The sequence below is a fragment of the Microcaecilia unicolor genome, chromosome 6, assembly GCF_901765095.1.
Source record: "Microcaecilia unicolor chromosome 6, aMicUni1.1, whole genome shotgun sequence".
NCBI classification, from domain to species: domain Eukaryota; kingdom Metazoa; phylum Chordata; class Amphibia; order Gymnophiona; family Siphonopidae; genus Microcaecilia; species Microcaecilia unicolor.
The window spans coordinates 14,501,385-14,514,831 of record NC_044036.1 but is presented as its reverse complement, the minus strand read 5'-3'; the positions used below and the strand labels follow the sequence as shown (position 1 = coordinate 14,514,831).

Below are 13,447 nucleotides of genomic sequence, written 5' to 3'. Positions count from 1 at the left end.
TAAGGGCTATGGTAGTGGTGTACAGTTGTGGGTAGTGGGTTTTGGGGGGCTCAGCACACAAGGTAATGGAGCTTTGTACCTGGGAACAATTTCTGAAGTCTACTGCAGTGCCCCCTAGGGTGCCTGGTTGGTGTCCTGGCATGTGAGGGGGACCAGTGCACTACAAATACTGGCTCCTCCTATGACCAAAAGGCTTGGATTTCGTCATTTCTGAGATGGGCGTCCTTGGTTTCCATTATCGCCGAAAATCAGAAACGACCGAGTCTATGGACGACCAAATCTAGTGACGACCAAATTTAAGGATTTGGACGTCCCTGACGGTATTTCGGAAACGAAAGATGAATGTCCATCTTGTTTCGAAAATACAGGTTTCCCCGCCCCTAGATCGGGACGTTTTGCGAGGACGCCTCATCAAAACTTGGACGTCCCTTTCGAAAATGCCCTTCCACGCCACACTTTGTATTGTTATTTGAATATTTTTACTGCTGTAATTGTCTATTGCTCATGTTTGATCTATTCTTACTGTACACCGCCTTGAGCGAATTCCTTCAAAAAGGCGGTAAATAAATCCTAATAAATAAATAAATGAAAGCACATCCCTTTCCCATAAGCAGCCAATTGGTAAAGCAGCAACGGTGAAGGTGGGCCCAACAGAATAACCAAGGATAAAACCCACCACAAGTCGGCACCCCATTTCTACACGGTACGAGCAGTCCTGCAACTATATCTGCCCATTTCTACACGGTACGAGCAGTCCTGCAACTACAGTGGGGGAAATAAGTATTTGATCCCTTGCTGATTTTGTAAGTTTGCCCACTGACAAAGACATGAGCAGCCCATAATTGAAGGGTAGGTTATTGGTAACAGTGAGAGATAGCACATCACAAATTAAATCCGGAAAATCACATTGTGGAAAGTATATGAATTTATTTGCATTCTGCAGAGGGAAATAAGTATTTAATCCCTCTGGCAAACAAGACCTAATACTTGGTGGCAAAACCCTTGTTGGCAAGCACAGCGGTCAGACGTCTTCTGTAGTTGATGATGAGGTTTGCACACATGTCAGGAGGAATTTTGGTCCACTCCTCTTTGCAGATCATCTCTAAATCATTAAGAGTTCTGGGCTGTCGCTTGGCAACTCGCAGCTTCAGCTCCCTCCATAAGTTTTCAATGGGATTAAGGTCTGGTGACTGGCTAGGCCACTCCATGACCCTAATGTGCTTCTTCCTGAGCCACTCCTTTGTTGCCTTGGCTGTATGTTTTGGGTCATTGTCGTGCTGGAAGACCCAGCCACGACCCATTTTTAAGGCCCTGGCGGAGGGAAGGAGGTTGTCACTCAGAATTGTACGGTACATGGCCCCATCCATTCTCCCATTGATGCGGTGAAGTAGTCCTGTGCCCTTAGCAGAGAAACACCCCCAAAACATAACATTTCCACCTCCATGCTTGACAGTGGGGACGGTGTTCTTTGGGTCATAGGCAGCATTTCTCTTCCTCCAAACACGGCGAGTTGAGTTCATGCCAAAGAGCTCAATTTTTGTCTCATCTGACCACAGCACCTTCTCCCAATCACTCTCGGCATCATCCAGGTGTTCACTGGCAAACTTCAGACGGGCCGTCACATGTGCCTTCCGGAGCAGGGGGACCTTGCGGGCACTGCAGGATTGCAATCCGTTATGTCGTAATGTGTTACCAATGGTTTTCGTGGTGACAGTGGTCCCAGCTGCCTTGAGATCATTGACAAGTTCCCCCCTTGTAGTTGTAGGCTGATTTCTAACCTTCCTCATGATCAAGGATACCCCACGAGGTGAGATTTTGCGTGGAGCCCCAGATCTTTGTCGATTGACAGTCATTTTGTACTTCTTCCATTTTCTTACTATGGCACCAACAGTTGTCTCCTTCTCGCCCAGCGTCTTACTGATGGTTTTGTAGCCCATTCCAGCCTTGTGCAGGTGTATGATCTTGTCCCTGACATCCTTAGACAGCTCCTTGCTCTTGGCCATTTTGTAGAGGTTAGAGTCTGACTGATTCACTGAGTCTGTGGACAGGTGTCTTTCATACAGGTGACCATTGCCGACAGCTGTCTGTCATGCAGGTAACGAGTTGATTTGGAGCATCTACCTGGTCTGTAGGGGCCAGATCTCTTACTGGTTGGTGGGGGATCAAATACTTATTTCCCTCTGCAGAATGCAAATAAATTCATATACTTTCCACAATGTGATTTTCCGGATTTAATTTGTGATGTGCTATCTCTCACTGTTACCAATAACCTACCCTTCAATTATGGGCTGCTCATGTCTTTGTCAGTGGGCAAACTTACAAAATCAGCAAGGGATCAAATACTTATTTCCCCCACTGTATATCTGCCCATCCCCCAGGGGCCGCTGTGTGATAACGTTCACAGAAACCCTGACATTAACTCACAATTTCTCCAGCAATGTCGAACCTCCTTCAGGAAACAATCCTTTCAGGAAGAGTTCATTGGCAGTGTATTCCATCCGAAGAGGACTAAAGGGTATCAACTGCATGAAAAGAGCATTACTGGGTTAGATAATATCAGGGATAGGTGTAAGCTAAGAGATCACCTCTGTGATAAAAACTCATTGTGTAAATAAAGCTTGTTCTTTATGTCACCAAAGAGTAAAGGGCTATTACTGTTACTCGAAGCGAGTTAACCAGCTGGGAACAGCCGCTAACTGGTTAACTCACTTGTTCACGGCTATCTGGTCATTTTCACCAGTACTTGACTGGTTAGTGCCTCTGAAAATGACTAGTTAGTGCTGAACTTCAAGCTATGATGGAGGTAGGGCCACCGAGAGGGGGGGCGGGGGGGCAAAATTCCCCGGGCCCGGGCCTCCAAGGGGGGCCTGGCGCCGGGGTCAGGCCACCGGCACTGCAGTCCCCGGTCTCACCTGCCTGCCTCCACGGCTCCAGGCCCCCTTCATTCAAAGCGGCAGTCACAGATCGCCTCTCTTCTGGCCTTCCCTCCCTGTGTCCCGCCCTCGCGGAAACAGGAAGTTACATCAGACGAGGGCGGGACGCAGGGAGGGAAGGCCGGAAGAGAGGCGATCTGCGACTGCCGCTTTGAATGAAGGGGGCCTGGAGCCGTGGAGGCAGGCAGGTGAGACCGCGGACTGCAGCGGCAGGGGGAGCGATGTGGGGGCGGCAGCGGCGGGGGGGGGGCGGAGGCAGGGCGGCCTTGCCCCGGGCCCGGCCTCGTCTCTCGGCGGCCCTGGTTGGAGGCATTCTGGGGGCAGAGTCCAGTTATGTCCTGATATTCAGACATAACCAGCCAACCTGATGCAGTGTTTATGGTGCTGCCTTTTCCTACATAGATCATTGTTGTGGAAGTTACTGCTATTATAGTATAATAGAATTGCTCTGTAACAGGAAAGCCAGATTTCTTGAGATCTTGGACAAGTCACTTAACCCTCCATTGCCTCAGGTAGAAAACGTAGGGCCCTGTTTACTGAGCTGGTTGTAGGCATTCCTAGCGTGTGATAAAAATTAGTGCGTGCCAACACTAGACACACCCATGTAGTCCTATGGGTGTCTCTAGCATTAGTGCACACCAAAAACGCTAGCACACCTTAGCAAATAGGGTCCTTAAATTTCAAGCCCTCCAAAGTCTGGAACCCAATCTAGAACCACAGCAATGAAGCAGCTACAGCAACATTTCCCAAGCAGCTTTTTCTCTAACACAACATTCATTTCACATTCTGTTTCCTCGAAAAACAAGAACATCGTTCCACGTCTCCTCAGAAAGTAAGAAAATTAACAAGGAAGTTGGGCAGAGAAATTGGGATGCCTCCATGAGCTTAATGAATGATCAGTGATGCAAACGTTATCCAGAAAGCTGCCATCTTTAGGTGCAGTTCTTAGGTTACCTCCTAAAACGATCGTATTTATCCGATATCTTTGCTAATTTTCTCTTTACTAATGGAATAAGCAAGACCCCTTTAGGGTAGGGCTAAAGCGTTATTCAAATATTGCCTAGCAAAGGAAAAGACAGGGAAAAGATTTCAGCTGGAAGACGCACCGTATGCCCTGCCTTCTCAAGGAGCTTTCTGGTGTCATGGACGGCCCGTCTCATGCAGGGAGGGAGCATGGTAAAGCCATCTGTATCGTAGTATCCAATCCTCAGGGGTTTGGTGCTGGAATATACCTTCAAAGAGAGAAAAACAAAGCTTAGGATTGTTCTGCAGCTTCGACAGGAGAAAAGCCTCGGAGAATCAAACTCTTAGGGGACAATTCTATAACTTGGCGACTGAAGCTAGACACCTCAACGCATGCGCCGAGTTACAATTCTACAACAGCGCCTTGGCACCGAGATCTCATCATAGAATAGCAGTGTAAGTCGGCTTCGACGAGCCTACATTTAGATGTGCTCACTTACACCAGGTCGACGATGTTTTCCATTGCCGTGTCTAAGTGCGCCATGCTGTGCATAAGGTGCGCAGCATGTCCCGCCCTTGCTCCACCCACATGTACACTCCTTGCAATTAGAATACAACAAAGGAAAGGTGGTCTGCAGACAACACACAGCGAATAGACCATTCGTCAAGACAGAGGAAGGCATTTTGTACTGTTCTAGGCAAAGTCAGCATAAACCATCCCCAAGCAGAAGCTTCACCAGTGGTGTGACACAGAAGTTTCCTGCTCCCTTGGGTATACAACATTTTTTTGTGGCGCAAGATACGGTGTTTGATTTTTGCTTTCCCCTTGTTCTATTTATCACTAATTGGGTTTCTGCCAGATACTTACATAAGTACATAAGTAATGCCACACTGGGAAAAGACCAAAGGTCCATGGAGCCCAGCATCCTGTCCACGACAGCGGCCAATCCAGGCCAAGGACACCTGGCAAGCTTCCCAAACATACAAACATTCTATACATGTTATTCCTGGAATTGTGGATTTTTCCCAAGTCCGTTTAGTAGTGGTTTATGGACTTGTCCTTTAGGAAACCGTCTAACCCCTTGTTAAACTCTGCTAAGCTAACCGCCTTCACCACGTTCTCCGGCAATGAATTCCAGAATTTAATTATGCGTTGGGTGAAGAAACATTTTCTCCGATTTGTTTTAAATTTACTACACTGTAGTTTCATCGCATGCCCCCTAGTCCTAGTATTTTTGGAAAGCGTGAACAGACGCTTCACATCCACCTGTTCCACTCCACTCATTATTTTATATACCTCTATCATGTCTCCCCTCAGCCGTCTCTTCTCCAAGCTGAAAAGCCCTAACCTCCTTAGTCTTTCTTCATAGGGAAGTCGTCCCATCCCCGCTATCATTTTAGTCGCCCTTCGCTGCACCTTTTCCAATTCTACTATATCTTTCTTGAGATGCGACGACCAGAATTGAACACAATACTCAAGGTGCGGTCGCACCATGGAGCGATACAACGGCATTATAACATCCTCACACCTGTTTTCCATACCTTTCCTAATAATACCCAACATTCTATTCGCTTTCCTAGCTGCAGCAGCACACTGAGCAGAAGGTTTCAGTGTGTTATCGACGACGACACCCAGATCCCTTTCTTGGTCCGTAACTCCTAACGTGGAACCTTGCATGACGTAGCTATAATTCGGGTTCTTTTTTCCCACATGCATCACCTTGCACTTGCTCACATTAAACGTCATCTGCCATTTAGCCGCCCAGTCTCCCAGTCTCGCAAGGTCCTTCTGTAATTTTTCACAATCCTGTCGCGAGTTAATGACTTTGAATAACTTGTGACCTGGATTGGCCACTGTTGGAAACAGGATACTGGGCTAGATGGACCATTGGTCTGACCCAGTATGGCTATTTTTATATTCTTATGTACTCAACCTTAGGGATAAGCAATGACTTTCCCCAGGTCTACCTTAAGAATTCATGGACTTTGTCTTCATGAATTTGTCAAAACCTTTTTTTTTAAACACAGCTACATTAACTGCTTATAGAACTTGCTCTGGCAATGAGATCCAGAGCTTATCTGTAGGTTGAGTGAAAAAATATTTTCTCCTATTTGTTTTAAATCAGCTACTGTATAACTTCATGGAGTGTCCCCTAATCTTTGTATTTTTTGAAAGAGTAAACAATAGATTCACGTCCACCAATTCCACTCAACTCAGTATTTTATAGATCTCGATCATATCTTCCTTCAGCCGTCTCTTTTCCAAGTTAAAGAGCCCTGACCTTTTTAGCCTTTCCTCAGATAAAAGGAATTCCATCCCCTTAATCATTATGGTTGTCCCCTTTTCCAGTTCCATTACATCTTTTTTTTTTTTAGATGTCGTGAGCAGAATTGTAGTGATCTCACCATGGAGCAATACAAAGGCACTATGAATATTCTTTATTTTATTCACTATTCCTTTCCTAATCATTCAAACAGCAGCACCTATAGGTCAGTACCAAAAACATTATCACGACCTTCTCCACTCCAACCGATACGTCTTCCTCTGACCTCTCCGAATGCAGCAGAATATCTCATCCCAGTGTCCTTACGTGACACCTCACCCCAGTTCTGCTCTGCTGACTGACATCTTCCTGCCTCTTTACCTCATCTCTGAAGGGGATGGGAGGCACATTGGGGTCCAGGTGGAACATGTGGTCACACAGGAGCGCCTTCATGCACAGAGCCAGGCTGTCTACGTCCCTCGCCATCGGTCCTATTGCTGGGTGCACTGCAATTAAATAAGTCGACTGTCAAAATAAATAGTCTCATTTCTGTACAGATTTGTAGCATCTGTTACTTCATTAGTTCTTATTTGCTAGGATTTACTTACTACTTTTCTGAAGAAATTCACCCAAGGCAGTGTACAGCAAGAAAAATCTGGACATAGGCAATAGTCAATTTCAGAAGAAAAAAACATTTCAAATAAGTATAACAGCACATTATGGGCCCTGTTTAATAAGCCGCGCTAGTGTTTTTAGCGCACGCTAAACACGAGTCACTCATATGTTCCTATGGGCGACTTAGTGTTTAGCGTGTCCTAATCATTAGCGCGTGCTTAAAACGCTAATGCGTCCTTAGCACTGCTTAGTAAACAGGGCCTTCTATGGCATAGTATGCTACTTCAACAGCAAACCAACAAGCGAGGTCCCAAATAAAAAGGAGATGTCCAAGGAATCAAATACCAAATTTAATGCAAATAAGAAGTCCTAAAAAAAAATCTCCACGTTTACAATGCAAAAGCACGACTCGACACTTTGTAAAATACAGATGCACAACATGCAAAACATGTTTTTGCACCAGTAGCTTAGCCATGTGGGGCCACGGGGGCCTGGGTCTCCGTAGATTTGGCCCTGGACCCCCCTGCCGATGACCCTCTCAACCCCCCCTCCCGCCGCCAACCCACCGTCGCCGTCGCCTACCTTTGCTGGCAGGGGACCCCAACCCCTGCCAGCTGAGGTCCTCTTCTTCCCGCACAAGGCTTCGTTCTGACTGTTTCTAATGTCCTGCCAATTTTTACTTTGCCTCACGTTCATTTTCAGCCCCCCCCCCCCAAGGCCTTTTTTGCAGGTGTGCTGAAAAATGGACCTGCACGCGTCCAATACACATGTCTACACCAGCGCAGGCCACTTTTCAGCGCACCTTAGTAAAAGGACCCCTGAATTAATTATTTCTTGAAGTGTATTTCTCTAGTCTGGCCAGCTAGTGGAGCATGTTTATGCTTAAAGCTGTTACAGAGAACTGACTGTTCCTTCTTTAGTTAACACAGATAAGAGATAACCTGCAGTGATATGGCCAACTACTTTTAAAATGTTGTTCCGGGCTCTGATTAACCCAGGACCTCAATTCATCTAGAATGTACTGGCTTTTTTTTCCCAGTCTTAGCCAGGGAGAAAAGAAAGAAGGATCTCTTTGCTGAGGCCCTGTGAACAGTTATATTTGACTAGTTAAAAAGGCCCGTTTCTGACACAAATGAAACGGGCGCTAGCAAGGTTTTCCTCGGAGTGTGTATGTTTGGGAGAGTGTATGTGTGAGTGAGTGTTTGAGAGTTAGAGTGAAAGTGTGAGTCCAATCCATGCTCCTCTGTCACCTGGCCCCTCCATTCATCCCTATCCAGCAATTCCGCTGTCTCCCTGAGGCCTGCCCTGCAATCCATATGCATCCATGGCCATCTGTCCCCTCCATTCATCCCTATCCAGCAATTCCTCTCTCCCTGAGTCCTGCCCTTCCAATCCGTGCCCATCCATGCTCCTTTGTCACCTGGCCCCTCCATTTTTCCCTATCCAGCATTTCCCCTCTCTGCCTGAGGCCTGGCCTGCAATCCATATCCATCCATGGCCATCTGTCCCCTCCATTCATCCCTATCCAGCAATTCCCCTCTCCCTGAGTCCTGCCCTTCCAATCCATGCACCTCTGTCACCTGGCTCCTCCATTCATCCCTATCCACAATTCCCCTGTCTGCCTGAGGCCTGCCCTGCAATCCATATGCATCCATGGCCATCTGTCCCCTCCATTCATCCCTATCCAGCAATTCCCCTCTCCCTGAGTCCTGCCCTTCCAATCCATGCCCATCCATGCTCATCTGTCACCTGGCCCCTCCATTTTTTCCTATCCAGCATTTTCCCTCTGTGCCTGAGGCCTGCCCTGCAATCCATATCCATCCATGCCCATCTGTCTCCTCCATTCATCCCTATCCAGCAATTCCCCTCTCCCTGAGTCCTGCCCTTCCAATCCATGCCCATCCATGCTCATCTGTCACCTGGCCCCTCCATTTTTCCCTATCCAGCATTTCCCCTCTCTGCCTGAGGCCTGCCCTGCAATCCATATCCATCCATGCCCATCTGTCCCCTCCATTCATCCCTATCCAGCAATTCCCCTCTCCCTGAGTCCTGCCCTTCCAATCCATGCCCATCCATGCTCATCTGTCACCTGGCCCCTCCATTTTTCCCTATCCAGCAATTGCCCTCTCTCCCTGAGGCCTGCACTGCAATCCATATCCATCCATGCCCATCTGTCCCCTCTATTCATCCCTATCCAGCAATTTCCCTCTCTCTCTGAGTCCTGCCCTCCCAATCCATGCCCATCCATGCTCCTCTGTCCCCTGCCCCCTCCATTCATCCCTTTCCAGCAATTGCCCTCTCTCCCTGAGCCCTGCCCTCCCAATCCATGGCCATCCATGCTCCTCTGTCCCCTGCCGCCTCCATTCATCCTTTTCCAGCAAGTCCCCTGTCTCCCTTCCATGACCCCCCCTCGCATCCATGCTCCTCTCTCTCCCATGTCCCAGCCTGGGCCGCCCTCTTCTCCCCCCCCCCCCCCCCCCCTTCGCATCCATGCTGTCGTTCCTCCCTTGCCCTCCCGCTCCCATTGTTGTACTTTAGTGGCCACTCTCTTCTCTCCCCCCAACATGGGTTTTTTTTTTTTTTCTTGTTTTTAAATTTACCTCCGTGGCGGTTCCGGCAGCGAAGCATCAGGGAAGGAGGCGGTGCTCCCGACGTCTAGGTTTCCCTTCGCTGTGTTCCGCCTTCTTTTGACGTCATCCTTGACGTCAGAAGAAGGCGGAACACAGCGAAGGGAAGGCTAGACGTCGAGAGCGCCGCCTCCTTCCCTGACGCTTCGCTGCCGAGCGTTGCGATTGGTTGAGTGTCATTGCTCCGCCCTCGACGTCATCACGTTTGACGCGTGGGCGGGGCAGACACAATGCGATCTCACCCCCTTCACTTAGAATGTTGGCTAACAGAGGCTTCAGAACGTTGGAGGTGCGTTTTATATAGAGAGATATCCTGTGAGCAGCTATATGTCCTGATCTCCCCAGGTACTATTTAGATAGTAAACAAATGTTTAGATAGTGTTATAATAGATCCATATTTCAGTTACCTGTTATTGTTTGCTGATTGCACCTTTTTTGTTCATTGTTCCAATTTTTCATGACAATAAACATTTTTACCTTATTGCCTCTGCTTGTCTGGACTGACTAATAATCCTGGTGGTTTGTGTGTTGGGTCTGTGGGTGCTTTCTAGGAACTGTAGGACCACTGAGAGTATGGCCTCAGTAACCTAGGAATCACTAGGGATAATTTGAGAGCAGGAGACTCGCCCAGAGGCTGTTGGGACCCATTTGGTGCGAGAAGGATACCAGTGTAGAGCACAAGCGGCAGGTGCAGATGGACCTGAGCTGTGCTGGGGATAGACCCTCTAAGTGGCCGCGGGGTAGCCCCCGGTGGATGGCTAGGCATTTTGTGACAATTGGCTTTTACACTATATAACACGATTGGTAATTTTATATGTTCATATAGTCCCACATATGTAAATCAATAAACATTTGGTCCCTACTTTATATGATGCTTCTATTTCAACTTGTCTATATATGCACCATACTGGCGGCTAGTGTTATCTTTTAGATACCTTTTCAATTTGTGAAAGAGAACGGTATTTTTCTGAACTTGTATATAGTTCACCTATGAATACTATTTTATTTTATTTTGAGCTGCCTAATTCTTAATTGTGTACTGTACTAATTGCTTGGTTTTGTCCATTTACATTTGTAGACCATATTCATTTCAACCTCTCTTGACCTATTGGATGGCAAAAGAGTAGTGAGACCAGTAAGGCACCTCCAATAACATCAGGAAGACGGAGATACAGTGGAAAAACTTTATTACCCGACACAGCACCGTGTTTCGGCAAAGTGCCTGCCTCAGGGGTCTTGATATGAATGTTGATAGACTTGAGGGTTCTACTACTACTACTACTACTTATTTCTATAGCACTACTAGACGTACGCAGTACACTTGAACATGAAGAGACAGTCCCTGCTCGACAGAGCTTACAATCTAATTAGGACAGACAAACAGGACAATAGTACCAAGATTCTGGAATCCCAAAGAGTAGCAACATTCTGTGCAGAATTCCAATGAATATCAAGATTCCGGAATTCCAAAGACTACTACTACTTATCATTTCTATAGCGCTACTAGACATATGCAGCACTGTACACTTGAACATGAAGAGACAGTCCCTGCTCTACAGAGCTTGCAATCTAATTAGGGCAGACAAACAGGACAAACAAGAGATAAGGGAATATTAAAGTGAGGATGATAAAATAAGAACTGGCTGTCTTTAGAAAGACGCTCAGTGCAGTAGCTCTACTGTTTTCATAGTGATTACCTGTGTTGAGTTTTTTCCGCACTGAGCATCTTTCTATCAAGACCCCTGATGCAGGCACTTTGCCAAAACATGGTGTCGTGTCGGGTAATAAAGTTTTCCCACTGTATCTCTGTCTTCCTTGCTGATCTCACTACTCTTTTGCGTGAAGTGATCCACAGGCTCAGCACTAGTGGTATATAGTGGTATTCTGAAAATCAAGGTTTGGTTCCTGAGCCTGCCTCCTGCTCATCTGCCTGTCACAGAGCAGATAGGAAAGATGCAGCATTCACAGTCCTTGAGACCACACACAACAATGACACCTACTGTCCAGATTCAGGGGGTAGACATTGGATTCTGGAGGGTTTTAGGGACTCTGGCCCCTGGACAAAGATTTTCAATAAGACAGGAAGGGCAGGTGGAGGAACTGGTGGGAAGGGCCTGGGTAGATGTGAATGAAGGCTCTTGACATCATAACCTCAACCGAGATCAGAGCCAGAAGAGCCACGCACTGAAAAGGGGCAAAAAAAAAAAAAAATCAACCAACCAACCAACCATGGAAATAACTAACAATGAGAGCGTCTGATATCCAAAGACCATCTCTCAGCCGTGAGTTCTCTCTCTGTTGTACATTTCAACACTACAGGCAAAAAAAAGCTGATTAGATATAAGCACATCATCAATTTACCTGATTTTATGCCATATGTTGGAGAAACAATGCCAGAGAAGCTGCAGAAAAGACACAATCAAAAGATAAGGGTCATATAATAGATGAGGAGACAGCTTTCCAACAATACACGTCTGCCAAGTCTGTGGATGCTTTTGAACATTGAGGGGGGTCTTTTACTAAAGCTTAGCTCGAGTTATCTGCAGCAGGGCCCATTTTATTCCAATGGACCCTGCTGCAGATAACTCGAGCTAAGCTTTAATAAAAGACCCCCTAAGTCACACAAATCTGCACCGTATCAACTTATGCACATACTCTGGGAAAACCAAAACGAATCCGCACAAGTCTACTTCCTAACGTGTGGATAAACTTTGGCGTGTACTGCGTGTATGCATGGAAGCTTACCTGCAAATAGGGTGAGCAATTTTCAGAGATCGCATTTCTGCGTATGAAACCTCTTTATGTATAGAAATGCCTTCACATATTGCCTTCCCTAAAAGCAAAATGGGTAAAATATTTTTATCGCAAAATCGCCTCATTAGTTATTAAAGAGTAAAAGGGCCCCGGGCTCAACTCGTCATGATGTATCCACACCACCGGCCCTTTGACTCTACAAGCAATCCTTGCTCAGACTAAAGGTACAAGTATTTTTTATTTTATTTATTTATTTTATTTGTAACCTTTGTAGGCTCAATGTGACTTACATAGTTCCAGAGAGGTGATTACGAACTCCGGTGTTAACAAATACAAGGTGATAGAATGGTTAAAATGAGGCTAGTGTGGTTTAACCACAGAAGGGGATCGAGCAACGGAAGGTTTTGTGTTATGTCCATGTCGTGTTTTAGTGATGTTGTGTTTCTGTGGCCGGGTGTTTATGTTGATTCTCTGGGGTATGCTTTTCTAAAAAGGTGTGTTTTTAGGTTTTTTTTTCGGAAGTTTATGTGGTTGTTTGAGGATTTCAGGTCTTTTGGTAGTGTGTTCCATAGTTGTGTGCTTATATAGGAAAAACTGAATGCGTATGTTGCTTTGTATCCCTTACTAGGAAACAAGTCTCCACCACGGATATCGTATGATAAGTGTTTAGTGGAGAATTATAATGTAAAATACCTTAGCGGGTAGTACCGGGAGGTCAGGAAAAGAAATAAAATCAAGAGAATATACATTTTTATACGAAAAGCAGCTGATAATTTGACAGTAAGGACGCCTGCTTAGGTTCACAGAGGCATTACATAAACCAACAGAATTTCACCTCATCTGACCTCAGAAGTACACAGGCTGAATAACATCTGACCAGCTGGACATTCTGGCCTCTTCAAGAAAGAGGGAGATATTGTAATCAGAGGGAGGAATTGGAGATGGAATGAAATTCCTGACTATAAAACCTTGATTCACAGTTGAAATCTTATCCTAAGTTCCTAATCCTTCCCAGTTTCTGACTTTAATCATAAGGAGAGAGCCTTCAAGCCTAAGCCTTAGCCTCATAAGCCAGACATTATTCAGACTGGTGCTGTGCTACCCAAGCCAGTACATATTGTCAAAGGAGTAGTCAAGAATACCTAAAAGTCAGAAAGTGACTTAAGCCCCTGCTCTACTGGATAGCAAAGGGAATGGGAAACCCTCAGCACCCTCTTGAGTTCCTGAGGAGGAGAGGCTGGTCTATCTGTGTATCTATTACAGCAAGGTGACCTAGATTTCATCCCATCTA

At 46.2% G+C, this 13,447-nt stretch overlaps 1 protein-coding gene across 1 annotated transcript in view; it reads right to left on the bottom strand.

Annotated features, from left to right (window-relative positions):
- Positions 1 to 13,447, bottom strand: part of LOC115472003 (vitamin D3 hydroxylase-associated protein-like) — an 85,126-nt gene that overhangs the window by 20,514 nt on the left and 51,165 nt on the right. The window contains exons 6-9 of the mRNA XM_030206028.1: positions 11,764 to 11,804; positions 6,542 to 6,666; positions 4,040 to 4,165; positions 2,425 to 2,522 (exon numbers count right to left, since the gene is read on the bottom strand). Coding sequence (XP_030061888.1) covers positions 2,425 to 2,522; positions 4,040 to 4,165; positions 6,542 to 6,666; positions 11,764 to 11,804 — 390 coding nt within the window. The remainder of the gene's footprint in view (positions 1 to 2,424; positions 2,523 to 4,039; positions 4,166 to 6,541; positions 6,667 to 11,763; positions 11,805 to 13,447) is intronic.